At 36.3% G+C, this 14,171-nt stretch overlaps 1 protein-coding gene across 1 annotated transcript in view; it reads left to right on the forward strand.

Annotated features, from left to right (window-relative positions):
- Nucleotides 1-14,171, forward strand: part of LOC136029125 (DNA repair protein RAD51 homolog A-like) — a 33,684-nt gene that overhangs the window by 3,332 nt on the left and 16,181 nt on the right. Inside the window, exon 2 of the mRNA XM_065707202.1 lies at nucleotides 10,346-10,483. Coding sequence (XP_065563274.1) covers nucleotides 10,346-10,483 — 138 coding nt within the window. The remainder of the gene's footprint in view (nucleotides 1-10,345; nucleotides 10,484-14,171) is intronic.

The following is a 14,171-nucleotide window of genomic DNA, read 5'->3' on the forward strand; positions in this document are numbered from 1 at the left end:
TATTAAAGCTATACCACCTCCTTTTCTCTGAAGACCTATCCTTTCTCAGGATAGTGTATACTGGAGACTTTGTTGATTTTTAGTCAAATGGGTTTCCTGAAGGCAAGTAATATCAATGGAATTTTTATTTGTAAAGGATATTAGTTCAATTAACTTATTTTCTTAATGTGATCTTATATTCCACTGACGTATTGAGATATACTGCTTTGTGTTTTAGTTTTCATATTGCTGTTTGTCAATGTTTAGCTTTGCTAGGAGTAGGGCAAGATCTTTTTTTGCTTGGATATGCATGTGATTAGGTAGGTACAATTTTGCCAATTCATTTTTGCTTTTTGCGGCTGTTGTAGGTTCATTGACTGGGCTTCATTAGAGTTTAGTATAAAGAGGCATATACTAGGTGTTAGTTTCTTTGGATTTTTGTTGATTAGGTGATTAATTCCTGGTAATGATTCTGGTTTGTTTCTGCTTAGAAGGGGTGGCCAGTCTGATCTTCTATCATTAGTTGCAGAGGCTAGTTGGTTTGTCCTTGGTGATGCTCTCTGATAGGAATGTGAGCTGGGGTATTTTGAGGAAGGTGTCTTAGGGGGGGGGGGGTGTTTGATGCTTAGGTAGAATGGGTGTTCTGTGGGTGAAAGTGTTGGGTGGTTTCATAGAGTGTTTGATCTGGTGTGATTGAGCTGCATTTGCTTCCATTGCTGCAAATGGGTAAGGTATGGCTTTTTCTGTTGCTATTTGGAGTGTTAGTGTTAATTTTTTATGTGCAGGGCATAAAGTTTTATTGGTAGAATCATGGTAGAAGCCTTTGCAGTTCTTACATTTTGGCTGATCATTTTTACAATTTGTCATTCCGATGGGGTGGGAATTTTTACACTTATTGCATGCTTGTAATATTTCATTGCATTTGTTTGTTTTTGTGTGTCCTAGTTTTAAATATTTTTGGCACTGGATAGGTTTTGGCTTGTAGAGCTTGTGGGATTTCATTTGTCCAAAGAGGAATATCTGGCCCAGGCTATTGCTTTCTCTCTTAGTGTGAATAAGAATAACTTGCTTGACTTTTGGCTGTTGGTATCTGTTTTAACAGTTGGGTGACATCAGCAACTGGGATTGGGTTACCTGTTCTGTCAGAGAGCCCTTCCCTTAGCTCCTGAACAGGTGTTTCTGGAGGGATGTTGTACACAACTATTTTAGTTGTGTTGTGGTTTGGGGTCCAGAGAACAGACTTTATGTTAAGAAGAGATTTTGAATTCTGTAATATATCTGCTAATTTAGAATCTTGGAGGGCTATTAGCTTAGATCCATCACAGATAATGTTTAAAGAGAACATTGATTTTGACAATATGAAGATTGCAACCCTTAATAGAGCTATCTTATTTATTTCAAAGGGGGTATCAGGAGAAATTTTAAGTATATTTCAAGGTTTTGTGATGGAAGAGTTGGATCATGTGGAGGGAAATTATTTTTGATTAGGGAAATTGTTTTCTTTTTTTGGAGCTTCTTGATAAGACCTCTTGAAATTCAGTTTCATTTTCATCATGGATAGTGACAAACACCCCCACTTCCACCATTGTTTTATTCATTGACCAATCATTTGAGCTTGACCAGCCAAGAGATTGATTGTTTTTGGTAGTACTTGGGGTAGAGTCTGGGGGATGTTCTATGCATTGTCTACTGGAATGAGCTTTAATACTAGCAAAAAAACAATGATATTACAATACCCGGCTGTCTGCACACTTGCAAAAGGAGGACTTCACCTTCCACAAAAAAACACCACAGTGTGGTCCAGAAGATGGTTTGGTGCACAATTGATTTGGTCAACTGCTGATATATTGAGGTAAATATCACAAGAGATTTTATTATAAATTTCATAAAGCATTGCTGTTGTTGCTCATTAATACCTTTAACAGCCTAAAGTGGATTTAAAATCCTTTTCTTCTTTAAATATTGATTTTAAAAATTATCATAAGTTATGTTTATGAAACAGATAGGGTGAGCATACAAAAAAGAAGTCTAGAAGTCACAAAGAAACATTAGGCCTACATCAAGTAACATGAGGGGAGAACTTGGTTTCTTGGGAATTCACAAATATTCCAAATATGTCATTCAATTCAATTTATTTTGGCAAGCAGAATTTCACAGAGAGACATTAGCCTATATCAAGTTACAGGAGGGGAGAATTTGGGTTCTGTTGGCAAACAAAATCTCATTAAAAGACATTATATCCTGTTACAAGAGTAACTTATAATCTTACAAGTTGGCAGCTCTGAGCACTAAAGTAAATGTTATGTATGCTTAGACATTATGGGTGCTTGAGTATTATTGGTCTGTTGACTTAAATCAATTGGCATTTTCAGTTTGCAATTGGGACTACTGAGGAGGAAACACTACAAAAGTCTGAAAACAACTTTGAAAAATTTTAAAATACTTATTTTGATTAGCTGCATCATTCCTAAAAGCACTTCACTTTACTTTCTTTACTTAACATTTCTAAGCTCATTCATTGATGATTTTTTATGTTTATAACTTTTTATCTTAAAATGCCAAAGTCTCTCAATAACCCCATCGCTCACAAACAGTTTTTGGATAGCATCTGCCCCAACTCAGCCAAAATAAGAGAGCTAAGAAGGTGAGACATGGCTGAAAATTGTTCGTCAAGTCCAAATCTTCTGCTGAAAAGATTGTTGTAAAAATGAAAGTTAGTAAGCCTGAGGTCTCTGCCATGCTCAAAGAGAAGATGTTTATTGCTGTTTTGGAACAGGCTCCACCTAGTATAACCCATACTGATATAGAATCCCTTGTTCCAAGCGCATTAAAAGCAATAGAAATTGGTAGCTTTGACCACTCCAAAGTATTCAAGCTGTATTTTGGAACCAGTAAGGATCTCAAAGACTTTCTTGCAGTCTCAGTCCAAATCAGTTGTGAGAAGCTGCCTGCTGAAGAATCCAAATTTCTCTCAAAAAGATGTTATTCATGCCATAGAGTTGGTCACTTAGCAACTAATTGCGTATTGATGCCTATATGTGGTTGTTGTGGTGCTTCTGATCACACATCCATGAAGGACAATATGTGCACTAAAGATATGTTCTGCATCTTGTGCAAAAAGAAAGGCCTTACATGCTATAACATAAGATGTCCGACTAATTAAGTGATAATCAATACGAATTCCCTACCAAAATGAATCTAGAACCCGTCTGTGCTAAGTATGCAGTTGCAACATGGAATTTAAATGGAAATCTCCTTAACCAGTTTGTTTTTTATCAAAGATATTCTTTCAAGATATGATATTGTGTGTTTGTAGGAACATTTTGCAACCTCTCTCAGCCTTACCTTATTGAACCTGTCTCACAAACCATCAAGTTTTTAGTCCCAGCCAAATGCTCTTGCAATCATGGCTGGCCATCTGGCGGCCTTGCGACTTACGTTAGATACTCTCTATCCACTTCTATTTTTGACTCGGCATTAGACTTTCTTGCTGTCAAAATCCAAGATATGGTTATTGTGAACGTGTACCTTCCTATGGACTATCGTGATGATCGATCAGATAGACTGTTTGCCATAAGTATTGTAAGGCTATCAAAGTGTATTGATAAAATAAAAAAGTACGGACTTTTGTGTCTGATAACAGGTGACTTTAACTGTGATCTTGAAAACCTGAGCGGCAACAACAGTTCAAGTTCTAATTGTGCTAATATGTTACTCGGTATGCTAGGTGATGAATTTATACTTGTGTCTAAGAATAAGAATTTTTCATATATTCATAATTTGGCAAGTATGTCAAACCTAGATCATGGTATGCACACTTGATCCGTTACATCAAGTGTTCTTGTTTCTAATTCAAATTTTACATCAGACCATTTTCTGTTGTTTTTTTTATATTGATTTAAATGTTAGTGTTTTGCCTCCTCCTGGAAGGCTCCAGAAGCATCCTGATTTTATTTGTGATTAGAAACATGCATCTGTGAGTTCATTTCAGTCAACTTGTGATGAACTTGCTTCAAAAATCCAAGTTCCTTTTGATCTGCTGATGGTTAGTTCAAAGAACTATCCAGCAGAATCACGGATTTGGTTGAATATTTATTGTAGCAAGCTTGTGCACGCATTACGTCTCGCTGAACAGTCAGCTGTAACGTCTAGACAGGTCTAGCCTGGCACCGAATTACCAGGCTGACCTGTAAAACGTGTGTAATTCGGCAAAATTTTGGCTTTTGGTTTGGCGTGAGGCTGGCTGTCCACGAGATGGTTGGGTGAATAAGCTTCGAATTCATAGTAATTGTAAATTCCCAAAAGAACTTTCTACACCGTAGTGCAATTATTCGTTCTTCATCTCAGGCTGTCCTTACCCACCCAAATAAACTTTAGTCTTCATTCTTTAAAGAAAGATCTCATGTAACAACGACCTCAATATCTTGAGATAATTAGGTTCAGCATTATAGAAATGAATTTTTGGCTCCGGATATCCAGCTACAAAAAAGTTATGGTGGGAAACTGGATGATTTCTTCTCACGTAAGCGAGAAAAATCAGTCTGGGTGTTATAATTACGAGGTGGTCTATCTGTACTGCTATTAGAAAACTAAAAAAGAAAAAAATTGCGTGGTTGTGATAGTATATCAATTCAGCACCTGCTGTTTTGCAGCGAGTTGTTCCTTGAGCACCTTACCCTGCTTTTTCAAATGATTTTTAACCTGGGTATTTTGCCTGATTCTTTTCAATAGGAATACTAACACCTTTGCCTAAAAGGGGAAAGCCACTTTGCCAGTGCTCGTCATTCCAACCTATAACTGTGGCTACAGTTTTTTGTAAGTTATTTGAGGCACTTATTGTTGATGAACTGCAGTCAAAATGCACAGTTCCAGACCATCAATTCGGTTTTCAGCCTAGTCTAGGTTGTGGCCACGCTCTTTCTGCTCTTGTTTCGGCCTTGATAGATGCTGAGAAAAGCGGTGAGAGCATAGCTCTTGCTGCGCATGATGTCAGAAGGGCCTTTGATTCACTAATTCATGAGCAGATTATTTTAGATATGGGCCTAGCAGGTGTTGACCCATGTATGTTAAACCCTTTATATGATATGTATCAAAATTTTAAAGCTGAGCTTAAGCTACCGACAACACTAAACCTGACAAATAACCTGGTGCTTCCCATTAAAACAGGGTGCATTGACATCACCTACCGCATTTAATAACCGTAATCTAAGTCAAACCTGACATACATTCTGAGAGGGATTGATCTATCGTTAATAAGCTATGCAGACGATGCACTTAATCTGAGCTGCCTCCTTTGTGGTTTAGAGGAGAATTTTATCCAGTTTCAAGTAGAATATGGAAAAATAGGCCTTCAGTTTAATGAGGAGAAATCAGATGTGATGTTGTTTAATGCTAAGCAAGGGTCTGCTGTTGACGTTAGGCTGGGTGATGCTATTGTTTGGCTTGCCGAACACATAGTTTATTTGGGGATCCTTGTTGGTTGCTCTATGCTTGAAACGCGTCATCTTTTGCAGTCATCTGCAGAAACGGATCCCTTTAGCGTATAGCCTTGTTGTAGTTTATAAGCGTCAGTTTGATTGGCGGATTTTGGCCCATCTGTATAATGCAATTGCACTACCCCATTATCTGTATTTAAGTCCCTTTTGGAGGATATTCCAAAAGGAAGATAAGGAAGAATTGCAGTCTACATATTATAAATATGCGAAGTACCTCTTACGGCTTCCACCATGGACAAGTAACCATATTGTGACAAGTCGGTATGTGATTATCGACCCTATTGAAGCGATCATAGCCCAGATCGCCAGATATAACTCTAGTATTGTTACTCATCCTTGGGCAATTATTTTGAGGCAATAGGTTTTGTTTTTTGTAGTTAGATGTCCATTTATTTTTTATTTTTCTTGTGTTTGCGTATTCTTTTGTAGTGAGTTTTTTGCTTTTTTATCTTATACTCCATCTGTTTCTTTTGATGGGAAATAAATATATACATACATACATAGCACCAATTATTAGTTTTTTATATTGATTTATTAGTAGGATATGCCACCAAAGGCAAACAAATGCATCCAAGAGAGTCCACAGGAAGGCAAAGATAGCTGTGCAGCTTCTGATGAGGGCCTTTGTGAGTCCTCGGCTGCAATTGAATGCGACTCCTGCTGTAAGTGGCTATTCTTGTCTTATCTTAATTTAATTTATGACGAAGATGACCTCAACAAGATGAACTTAAAAATAGGCTATCAATGGCATTGTACTTTGTGTATAGTCAACAAAGAAGAGAGAACTACTAGAACCCCTGCTGCCACCATGGAGCATATATCTAAAATTGTTGAAAATGCCATGACAAAACTCCAAGCTAGCCAAATGCAATTGATGCATCAGGACTTGAGAAATAACCTGGATATTGTCAAGGAGCCAGTCACAAACATTTAATCAACTGTCCAATCAAAATGTGATGTGCATCAAATACTTTGCACATTGAACTAGACAAATATAATATAATTGCCTATGAACTAGAAGAATAATAGAATTGCCCAAGGAGGAGTGCCTCATAGGGATAATGATGCAGCTTTTTAAGGTCTCACCTTGCATCTGAATACAAGCTGCCATAAATAACAATCACAAAGGTCAAACAACTTCCTGTGAAATCTCCCGCTGCTAATTCAGCTCACCAGCCTTTACCTTTGCTATTTAGATTTGAGTCCATTTCTACAAAATACAAGATCCTAAGCAGTCATTTGAAAAAAAAGAGTTACATTTGCTTTTTCAAAGATATATCCAAGGAAGAGAGGCTCAGGCACAAAGAACTTGTCACAGATTTGAAAAGCAGAAAGTGGCATGTGACAAGCACGGTCTGTGCATTAGAAATACCTGTATTCTGCCAAAAATTGACAGAGATTACCACCTGGAGAGTAGTAAAGGTGTCTCTCCCATGTAATATTGGAAGACCCAAATAATAGAGACTGTATAGTTCATGTCCTTAACACTGTTCATTTAATGTTTAATGTGGTGTCCACTTGTGAATGTACACCTAGGATATCACTTCTTACTCCTCAGCAGCCTCCTGTTTGGCTAGTACCTCTGAAACTCAATTTTGTAAGCCCCGAATTTAATTTAATTGATTGCTTAAATGATGAAATTTTTTGTAGTGTCAATTCTGTATTGGCAATATTTAGTGCACTCATATGTCATATGGAGCCTGGTAGGTGTCTCTCTGTTTTGTTTACAAATACCAATTCTCTTCTTAGCAAAATGACAGAACTGCATAAATTGCAAAACCTAAATGCTCGTCCATAAAATTAACTGATGACCAGATTGTGTTCAATGGGTACAAGGTTCTCAGCAACCAAGATTGAGTAGATTGGTAGCGGTGTAGTAATAAATATGAAAGACTATTTTCAAGTGAACTAAATTAAAGTGGCTTGCTATGTATAGCCTTAGGCTGAGCAAATATAGTTAAAATCTGCATCGAGGTGACTATGTGACTTAATGATGTATTTAGTGCAGCCCCTATCCACCTAGTAGAAATGACTCCTTGGTTGCTATTACAAGATCAATACACCAACTAGTCAACTGTCAACTGACAGGAGAATTTAATTTACCAGATATCAAGTGGCTGAATGGTTAAGGTTTCCTTAAATCTGAGGCATAATATTTTGGAGATAATTCTCACCTGAGGTGTTTCCATGATAATTAACTTTCAGAATCCTTGGTGCCAAATGAGACAAGTTCCCGTTTCAGCACTCTCTAGATGGCCGTCAGTTGGTTCATTAAAGTTGTGTTCCTCTGAGTGAATGGCTATCTGGATTCTGCAATTTGAACTATCGGTCTCCCTTACCCTAGTCTATGAGCCACATGTGTAAAAATGTTCTCTATAAAATCAATCCAGGCCATTTTTTAAATGATTTGTTTCAGGTGGTTAACTTTAATAAAAGAAATCAAGCAAACAAGGAACCATCCCTTCTAGATTTGCTTATAGTGAATGATGTAGATGACGTTTTATTGGTAAAAATTTACCACCACTTGGGCATCTTAGTACATTGTTTGCTTCCATCTAGAAAACATAAATTTTTCAAACATGTGTTTGTTGATTACTGTAGAGTAACTAAAGAATTAACAAATTCTGGCTGTTCTTTTATTGAAGAACAAGATCTTGTAAGTGTATGGAGTAAAACGAGAACTTTATTGTAAGAATCAGTTGAAAAACATAACAGTGAAATTTGAGGAAAAAAACAAAAAAAAAACAGAACCCTTCCATTTATTTCCCAAGAAGTACAAAAAGCTATTACCAAAAAACAACAGAACATGGACTGTCTATAGAAACTCTTTATCCCCAGATGAACTATAAAAGTCAAACAAGCTAGAAATCACCTCAGAAATTTGACAAGAAAAGTAACTGCAAAATATGAAGCATTTTTGGCAACAGAGACAAAATTTAATCCCCCTAAAAAATTGGCAATGGGGATTGTAGAACCATCTAGCATCACTAGGTCCATTGATTACTAACCCTAAGAACATAGCAAATTTGCTAAGTTAACAGTTTAACTCAGTACTCACACCCCCAGATGATACAAATCTATCATCACAGCCAAACTACCAAATTGGTAATCCTATGCCGATCCTCAGTCTTTATTCCAATTTAGTCTATAAACAGTTGAAAAGGATGGATCATAATAAGTCAACAGGTCCCTATGGCATTTCCCCTATACTTTTGAAAGAAGCATGTTCAGTTTTAGCTGGGCCACTAACTAAGCTATGCCAAACTTCACTGGACACCTGAGTAGTGCCAGATGACTGGAGACTGGTGCATATTACAACTGTTTTCAAAGGGGGTAATAAGGATATGGCAGAGAACTACATACCAATTTGTATAACATCAGCTGAGGGTAAAGTATTGGAAACTCGTTGAACTGTTTCAAAAGAGAGCCCAGATACATACAGCAAACCACTTCTTTTCCAATAGAATTGTTTCCTACTGAAGTTCATTAACTGATGAAATGGCAACAGCCCCTACCACTAATGTTTTCAAATCTGAAGTTGATTGCAACTGGCAGATGAAACCATTGAAAACAAATAGGAAAGCGGCCAATTGAAGTCATTGCCATCCATCACCAGCACCATCACAGGAATTACCTTAGTTGCTGGACATTGTGATTTAAAATAATTAAAGGTAATTATGTTATCAAACAGTGTTAATGGGATGTTAGATGGTACTACTCTTTTGATAGTTATAACTTAGTTCAGAAGAATCTATTCACAAGACTATTGCCATAATTTTCAACAGAAGATCTTGTAAGCTGGCTTCACTTTTATAAAATATTCATGACTTTTGCTTTTTCTATTAAGATGTTGCATTCATAAAATTTTAACTGTCATAAGTTTTCTGTGAAAGGCGTATCTCCTGCTGAAACAAACAGGTGATGGTTTTGGAAAATGATATTTGGGCTAGAGTAAGGACGGTGTTTTTGCTTTATAAGGAAGGTTCTTCTAACCAGTGGTAGGTGAATTCCTATCCCCTTTACTTTCTTACTGTGTATGGATGTGCTTTCATGCAAGTTGCATTGCAAAAAAGCTTTTACCTGATTGTAGTAAACCTTTTAAAACTAAGTTATTTCAAATAACATTTTACTCACATGCTGTTACAGCATATTGCACATAGAGTATAACATGTTGTTGCTTACTTTACAAGTTTTAAAAGTAAGCAAACAAAAAGTAAGCGACAAAGTAAGCAAAACAACTTGCAGGTCATGTATCTCTGGTTTACAGTCTTAAAACAGAACTTGGAATAATCCCCATTCTATTTACAACCTCAATCACTGTGGTACAACAGGGAGTAGTGGAATCAGAGAAGGCTGAAAAGGTGAGGATCAAATAAATCTTACCCTCTTTGCACCCAGCAGCTAAAAGTAACTCGTCCCTGTTTTCACAAAGATTTTCCTTGATATTTTTTTTTCTGATATTTGCTTATATTTTTAAGGATATTAAAGTTCGGAATCCTTAGGTTTTTAGAGGGGAAATATATTTTGTTATACTTTTAGAGAGCCTCTCAGCCACCACTGCCCCTCTCTTCCCTTTATTGCTTGATAAGTTCAATAAAAAAAACAACAAGAAAGAAGAAATGCTATTAAAATAATTTTTGAGTCTTAACTTGTTGTGTAAAAGACGGTATGCTTTAATGTTAAGTAGTAGTAAGAGGTAAGTTGTTATTCCTTTTTTTTTTCTGGGAACATCAACTACTTTAAAAAAGGAATACAGATATTATGAAAAATTATATGTAAAATGAAAAATCCTAGTAAGGCAGAGCAGTGTGACTATTTGTATGAAGGTGTGTGGCTATGCTTGAAAATTTTGTAATTGTAATTCTTTTCAGGGATCTGGTGTAACCAGTGCTGACGTGAAAAAATTGGAAGAAGCAGGTTTTTTCACTGTTGAATCTGTGGCTTTTGCTCCAAAAAAACATTTAATTACTATCAAAGGAATTTCAGAGCAAAAGGCTGAGAAAATATGTGTAAGTAGAAGTTTTTGTGGTTCATCTTTCTGTCAGATTAATAGCACTATTATTCAGTATAGTGGTGTGATTCAAACTGACACACTAATAGCACTGCTTTATTTATTTATTTGTCATATTTTGGTTCCCAAAGTCAAATTGCACATCTGACAGTATCCAAAAGGGCGCTCTAGAAATGAGATATGCTCCTTTAGTGAGCCTTTGTTTGGTGTTTAGTTTTTAGAAACATATTTGCTCAATGGGAAGTAGGGAGGGACTATCCTTGAGTGGGACAAAATGGTTCAGTAATATACAAATTTGGCATTTTTCAACAATTTTTTTTACAGTTTGAACGTATCAGAAAATAAAGTTTGACTCTTTAATATTCTGTAACTTCTTCTTTTGATGCAGGGGCCTCCAAGAGGACCCATTTTGTCCTATTTATTTTTTGACATCCATTCAATGGTGGAAGAGGTATCGACAAATAATGACTTCACAAAAGTTTAAGCAATGAAAGTGGCTTACAATGTGTCTAGCAGTTTGCAAGATTATAGAAACCAAATAGGTCCAAATAAGTTTCCTTCTGTTTTTTTTTGGCCCAACTCCATTTGCATGATCAATTGTGCTTCTGGTGTGGTACCTACACCTCAATATGCTCCCAGTAACTGTAGACAGCTGTTATTGGATTTTATCACTGGAGCACTAGAGATTGTGAGTAAGTGATCCAGAACCTCATCCTCCTTCTGGCAGAATTGGTAGAGTGGGGTTTTGGAGAGACTTCAAGAAATTCTGGGTATCTTGCTGATGAAAGCATGGTGGTTAAGGCCTTTTGCACTGCTTCTTATTTGATGGAATAGGATGGTGTCACTCCTTGCCCTAAAGGGAGACATAGAACTTTGCTGTGTTGTGCAAGGAAAGCTTCTCAGTCTGAGTTGAAGAGTGTCCCTGAAGGGGATTGGTCTGTGACTTATACTTGGCTATCTCACCAACTGTAATGTTATTGTTGATTCCAAGATGGCTTGAAATAAACTGAAATTTTACAGTGGAGCTATTTTGTTGGAATCTATTTAAGAAGTAATGTTCTATGTACTTGTCATAGTCCTCAACTTTGGCTTTATGTTGCTTTAATAGCTGCAGTGCAGAGGTAGTCAGAGTATATTATGATCTTAAACAGGTAGTAAGCACCAAATAATGTTGTTTTAAGGCCAACAATGACAGCGCAGTCTTGGCAGAAAATATGTTGAGAATTGATGGGAGTCTTTCAGCTGCTATGGTATTCCATTTAGGGAGAAAACTTGCAGAGCTTGTAGAGGGGTCTTATCTGGATCCATCAACAAATGGCTAGTGACTGTTTGGATTCGTGTAAATGTTTTCTAATAATTGGTTCTTGTAAGGCTTATTAACAGTTTTATGCTCATTTTACTGATGCTGATTATATTTTACAGTTGCTCATTTTATGACTAAAAAGTACAGGGTATTAGTCGTAGTACTATTTGCCCCTGTTTAATCAACTGTTGGAGATAGTAGTGATTCAAACGAATTTTACTCGCAATTAGAGGAACAAATAGACAGGGTCCCAGTTAGAACTATGGTATTTTATTAGGGAATTTTAATTTCGAAGTCAGTATAAATTGGGATATATGGTATCATAGCCTAGGTAACTTTGGTGTACGAAAAGAAAACAGTAATGGTTTCAGACTGCTGCAATTTTGTAGGTATAACAACCTAGTTATATCCGACACAGAATTTGGTCATAAAATGACCAATAAGATAACATGGTATTCACATGTAGGATTGTGACTGGTAGGATTGATATAATATACTAGGGTATATAGGAGTGCTTCTATTGATGTTAAAAGTAGAGGTCCCATCTAGTAGGGTCTAGAGTTAATTTTAAGTTGAAATTTAGGAAGGATAACTACCTTTGGGGAAGTTATGATGTTGGGGTATTTAGAGAAACTTTCCAGGAACAGTTTAATACTAAACTATAGTGTTTAAAGTTTGACAATGTAGAAGATGAATGGAATAGATTTGGGAAAATATTTTGTGGAGTTGCTGATGTTGTCTTAGGGAAGAAAGTTAGAAACATAGCTAGGAATATTAGTGAAAATGCTTTATGTTTAATAAAGAGGAGGAGGGGCCTGTACAAGAATTATTTGAGTGATGGATGATCTAAAAATCAGAGGAATGTAAAGAAAGTGGAGAAAGTATTGAAATGTGAATTAAGGTGGTGCATAATAGAGGCCATGGACAAAATTGCCAAAGATCTGGAAGATACAGCCAGACAGCATAATGGTAAAATATTGTACTGGCATGTTGATCAATTAACAGGGAGTAGTAAATCTGGACTTGTCTCAGTTAAAGATAGGAACAGGACCACAATTAGTGAGAAGGAAAGAGTTAAAGATAGATGGACAGCACATTTTGAGGAAGTGCTAAGCTAAGATAGAGTTAGGCGTTTTCGAAGGCCATACTTCCCTTCCATGAGGTACAAATAACAGCTCAAAATAAAGGATAAATCCTTTTATTAGACAGTGAAAAGAATGAAAAAATCTCTGGATATTTTATTCACATTCACAGTGACCATCCTCAGAAGATAAACATTTTATCATCAGACCTGAAAGGGATATTTATTTTGTAAGGAAGAATTAGTGACAGTATTAAAAGGATAAAAAAAAATTTCTCAGGTTCTTATAGCATGGTAAAGGAGTTTTTTTTTAAATATGGTGGTTATGAGGTTAGAGATAAGCTACTGAAGATAATGAATATAATTTTTGAAAATGGGGAGGTATAGTGCCTAGCAATTTTAGGAAAATTATAGAGGCATTAGCCTGGTTTCTGTAGGAAGTAAATTACTGGGTGTAATGATGTTTGTCAGACTCGTAGATAAAATTTTCACTCTTAGATTAATAGTTGAGAAGTGCCATAGTCATTTTGGTAATAATTGTTGGAGCTTGACAAAGATTCTTCGCTATGGAAATTTGTAAAATAGTTTTTAGTGTCCTCCATGGCGTAGGTACTGCTTCAGGCGCCTTAGAACTTGGGGGAGAGGGGAGTAACCCCCCCCCCTTAGCTGTGCCCCTGCTGTGCACAGATACGAAAAAAAAATGATAAATGCCTAGATTTTCAAACCAGATGTGAGAAAATTTTCTCTGAGTACCATTGGAACCATGAAAGTGGCTGTAAACTATAGACGATTTTGAAAAAAAGTATCACTGAGAGGAAATACAGGCAACTGGACTTGGAATGATGTCTTGATTATGTTCAAATTTCAAGGTTGATTGGAATTCTTTCAGAATTATTTCTTGCCATTTATTTGAATAAAAAAAGTGGGTTTTATTGTTGATATAAAATAAAAAACAATCAAGTGAAATAAATTGGCAATACTAAAACTCAACAGAAACAGGTTTACCTATAGATGGGGAGGGAGGCCGTACCCTGCAGCCCCCCCCCTCTCCAGTAAAATACCACTCCTGTTGGTTTTACTTTCGTTTGAAACTAAAATTCTTCATTCTTTACTTTCATTAAAAAAAGAAAACTATAAATATCTAATTTTTTTTTTACATAATTCTCAGGCCAACTGTAGGTATTTAGTTTATTTATTAATTAAATTCTTTGCATCCAAATTTTATCCAAGCTGAACATTTTTCTCAATTCTAAAGTTTTTGAAATCATCCCCCTCTCCCCACTTTTCTGGTGTAATCACCCA

The sequence above is a fragment of the Artemia franciscana genome, chromosome 7, assembly GCF_032884065.1.
Source record: "Artemia franciscana chromosome 7, ASM3288406v1, whole genome shotgun sequence".
NCBI classification, from domain to species: Eukaryota; Metazoa; Arthropoda; class Branchiopoda; order Anostraca; family Artemiidae; genus Artemia; species Artemia franciscana.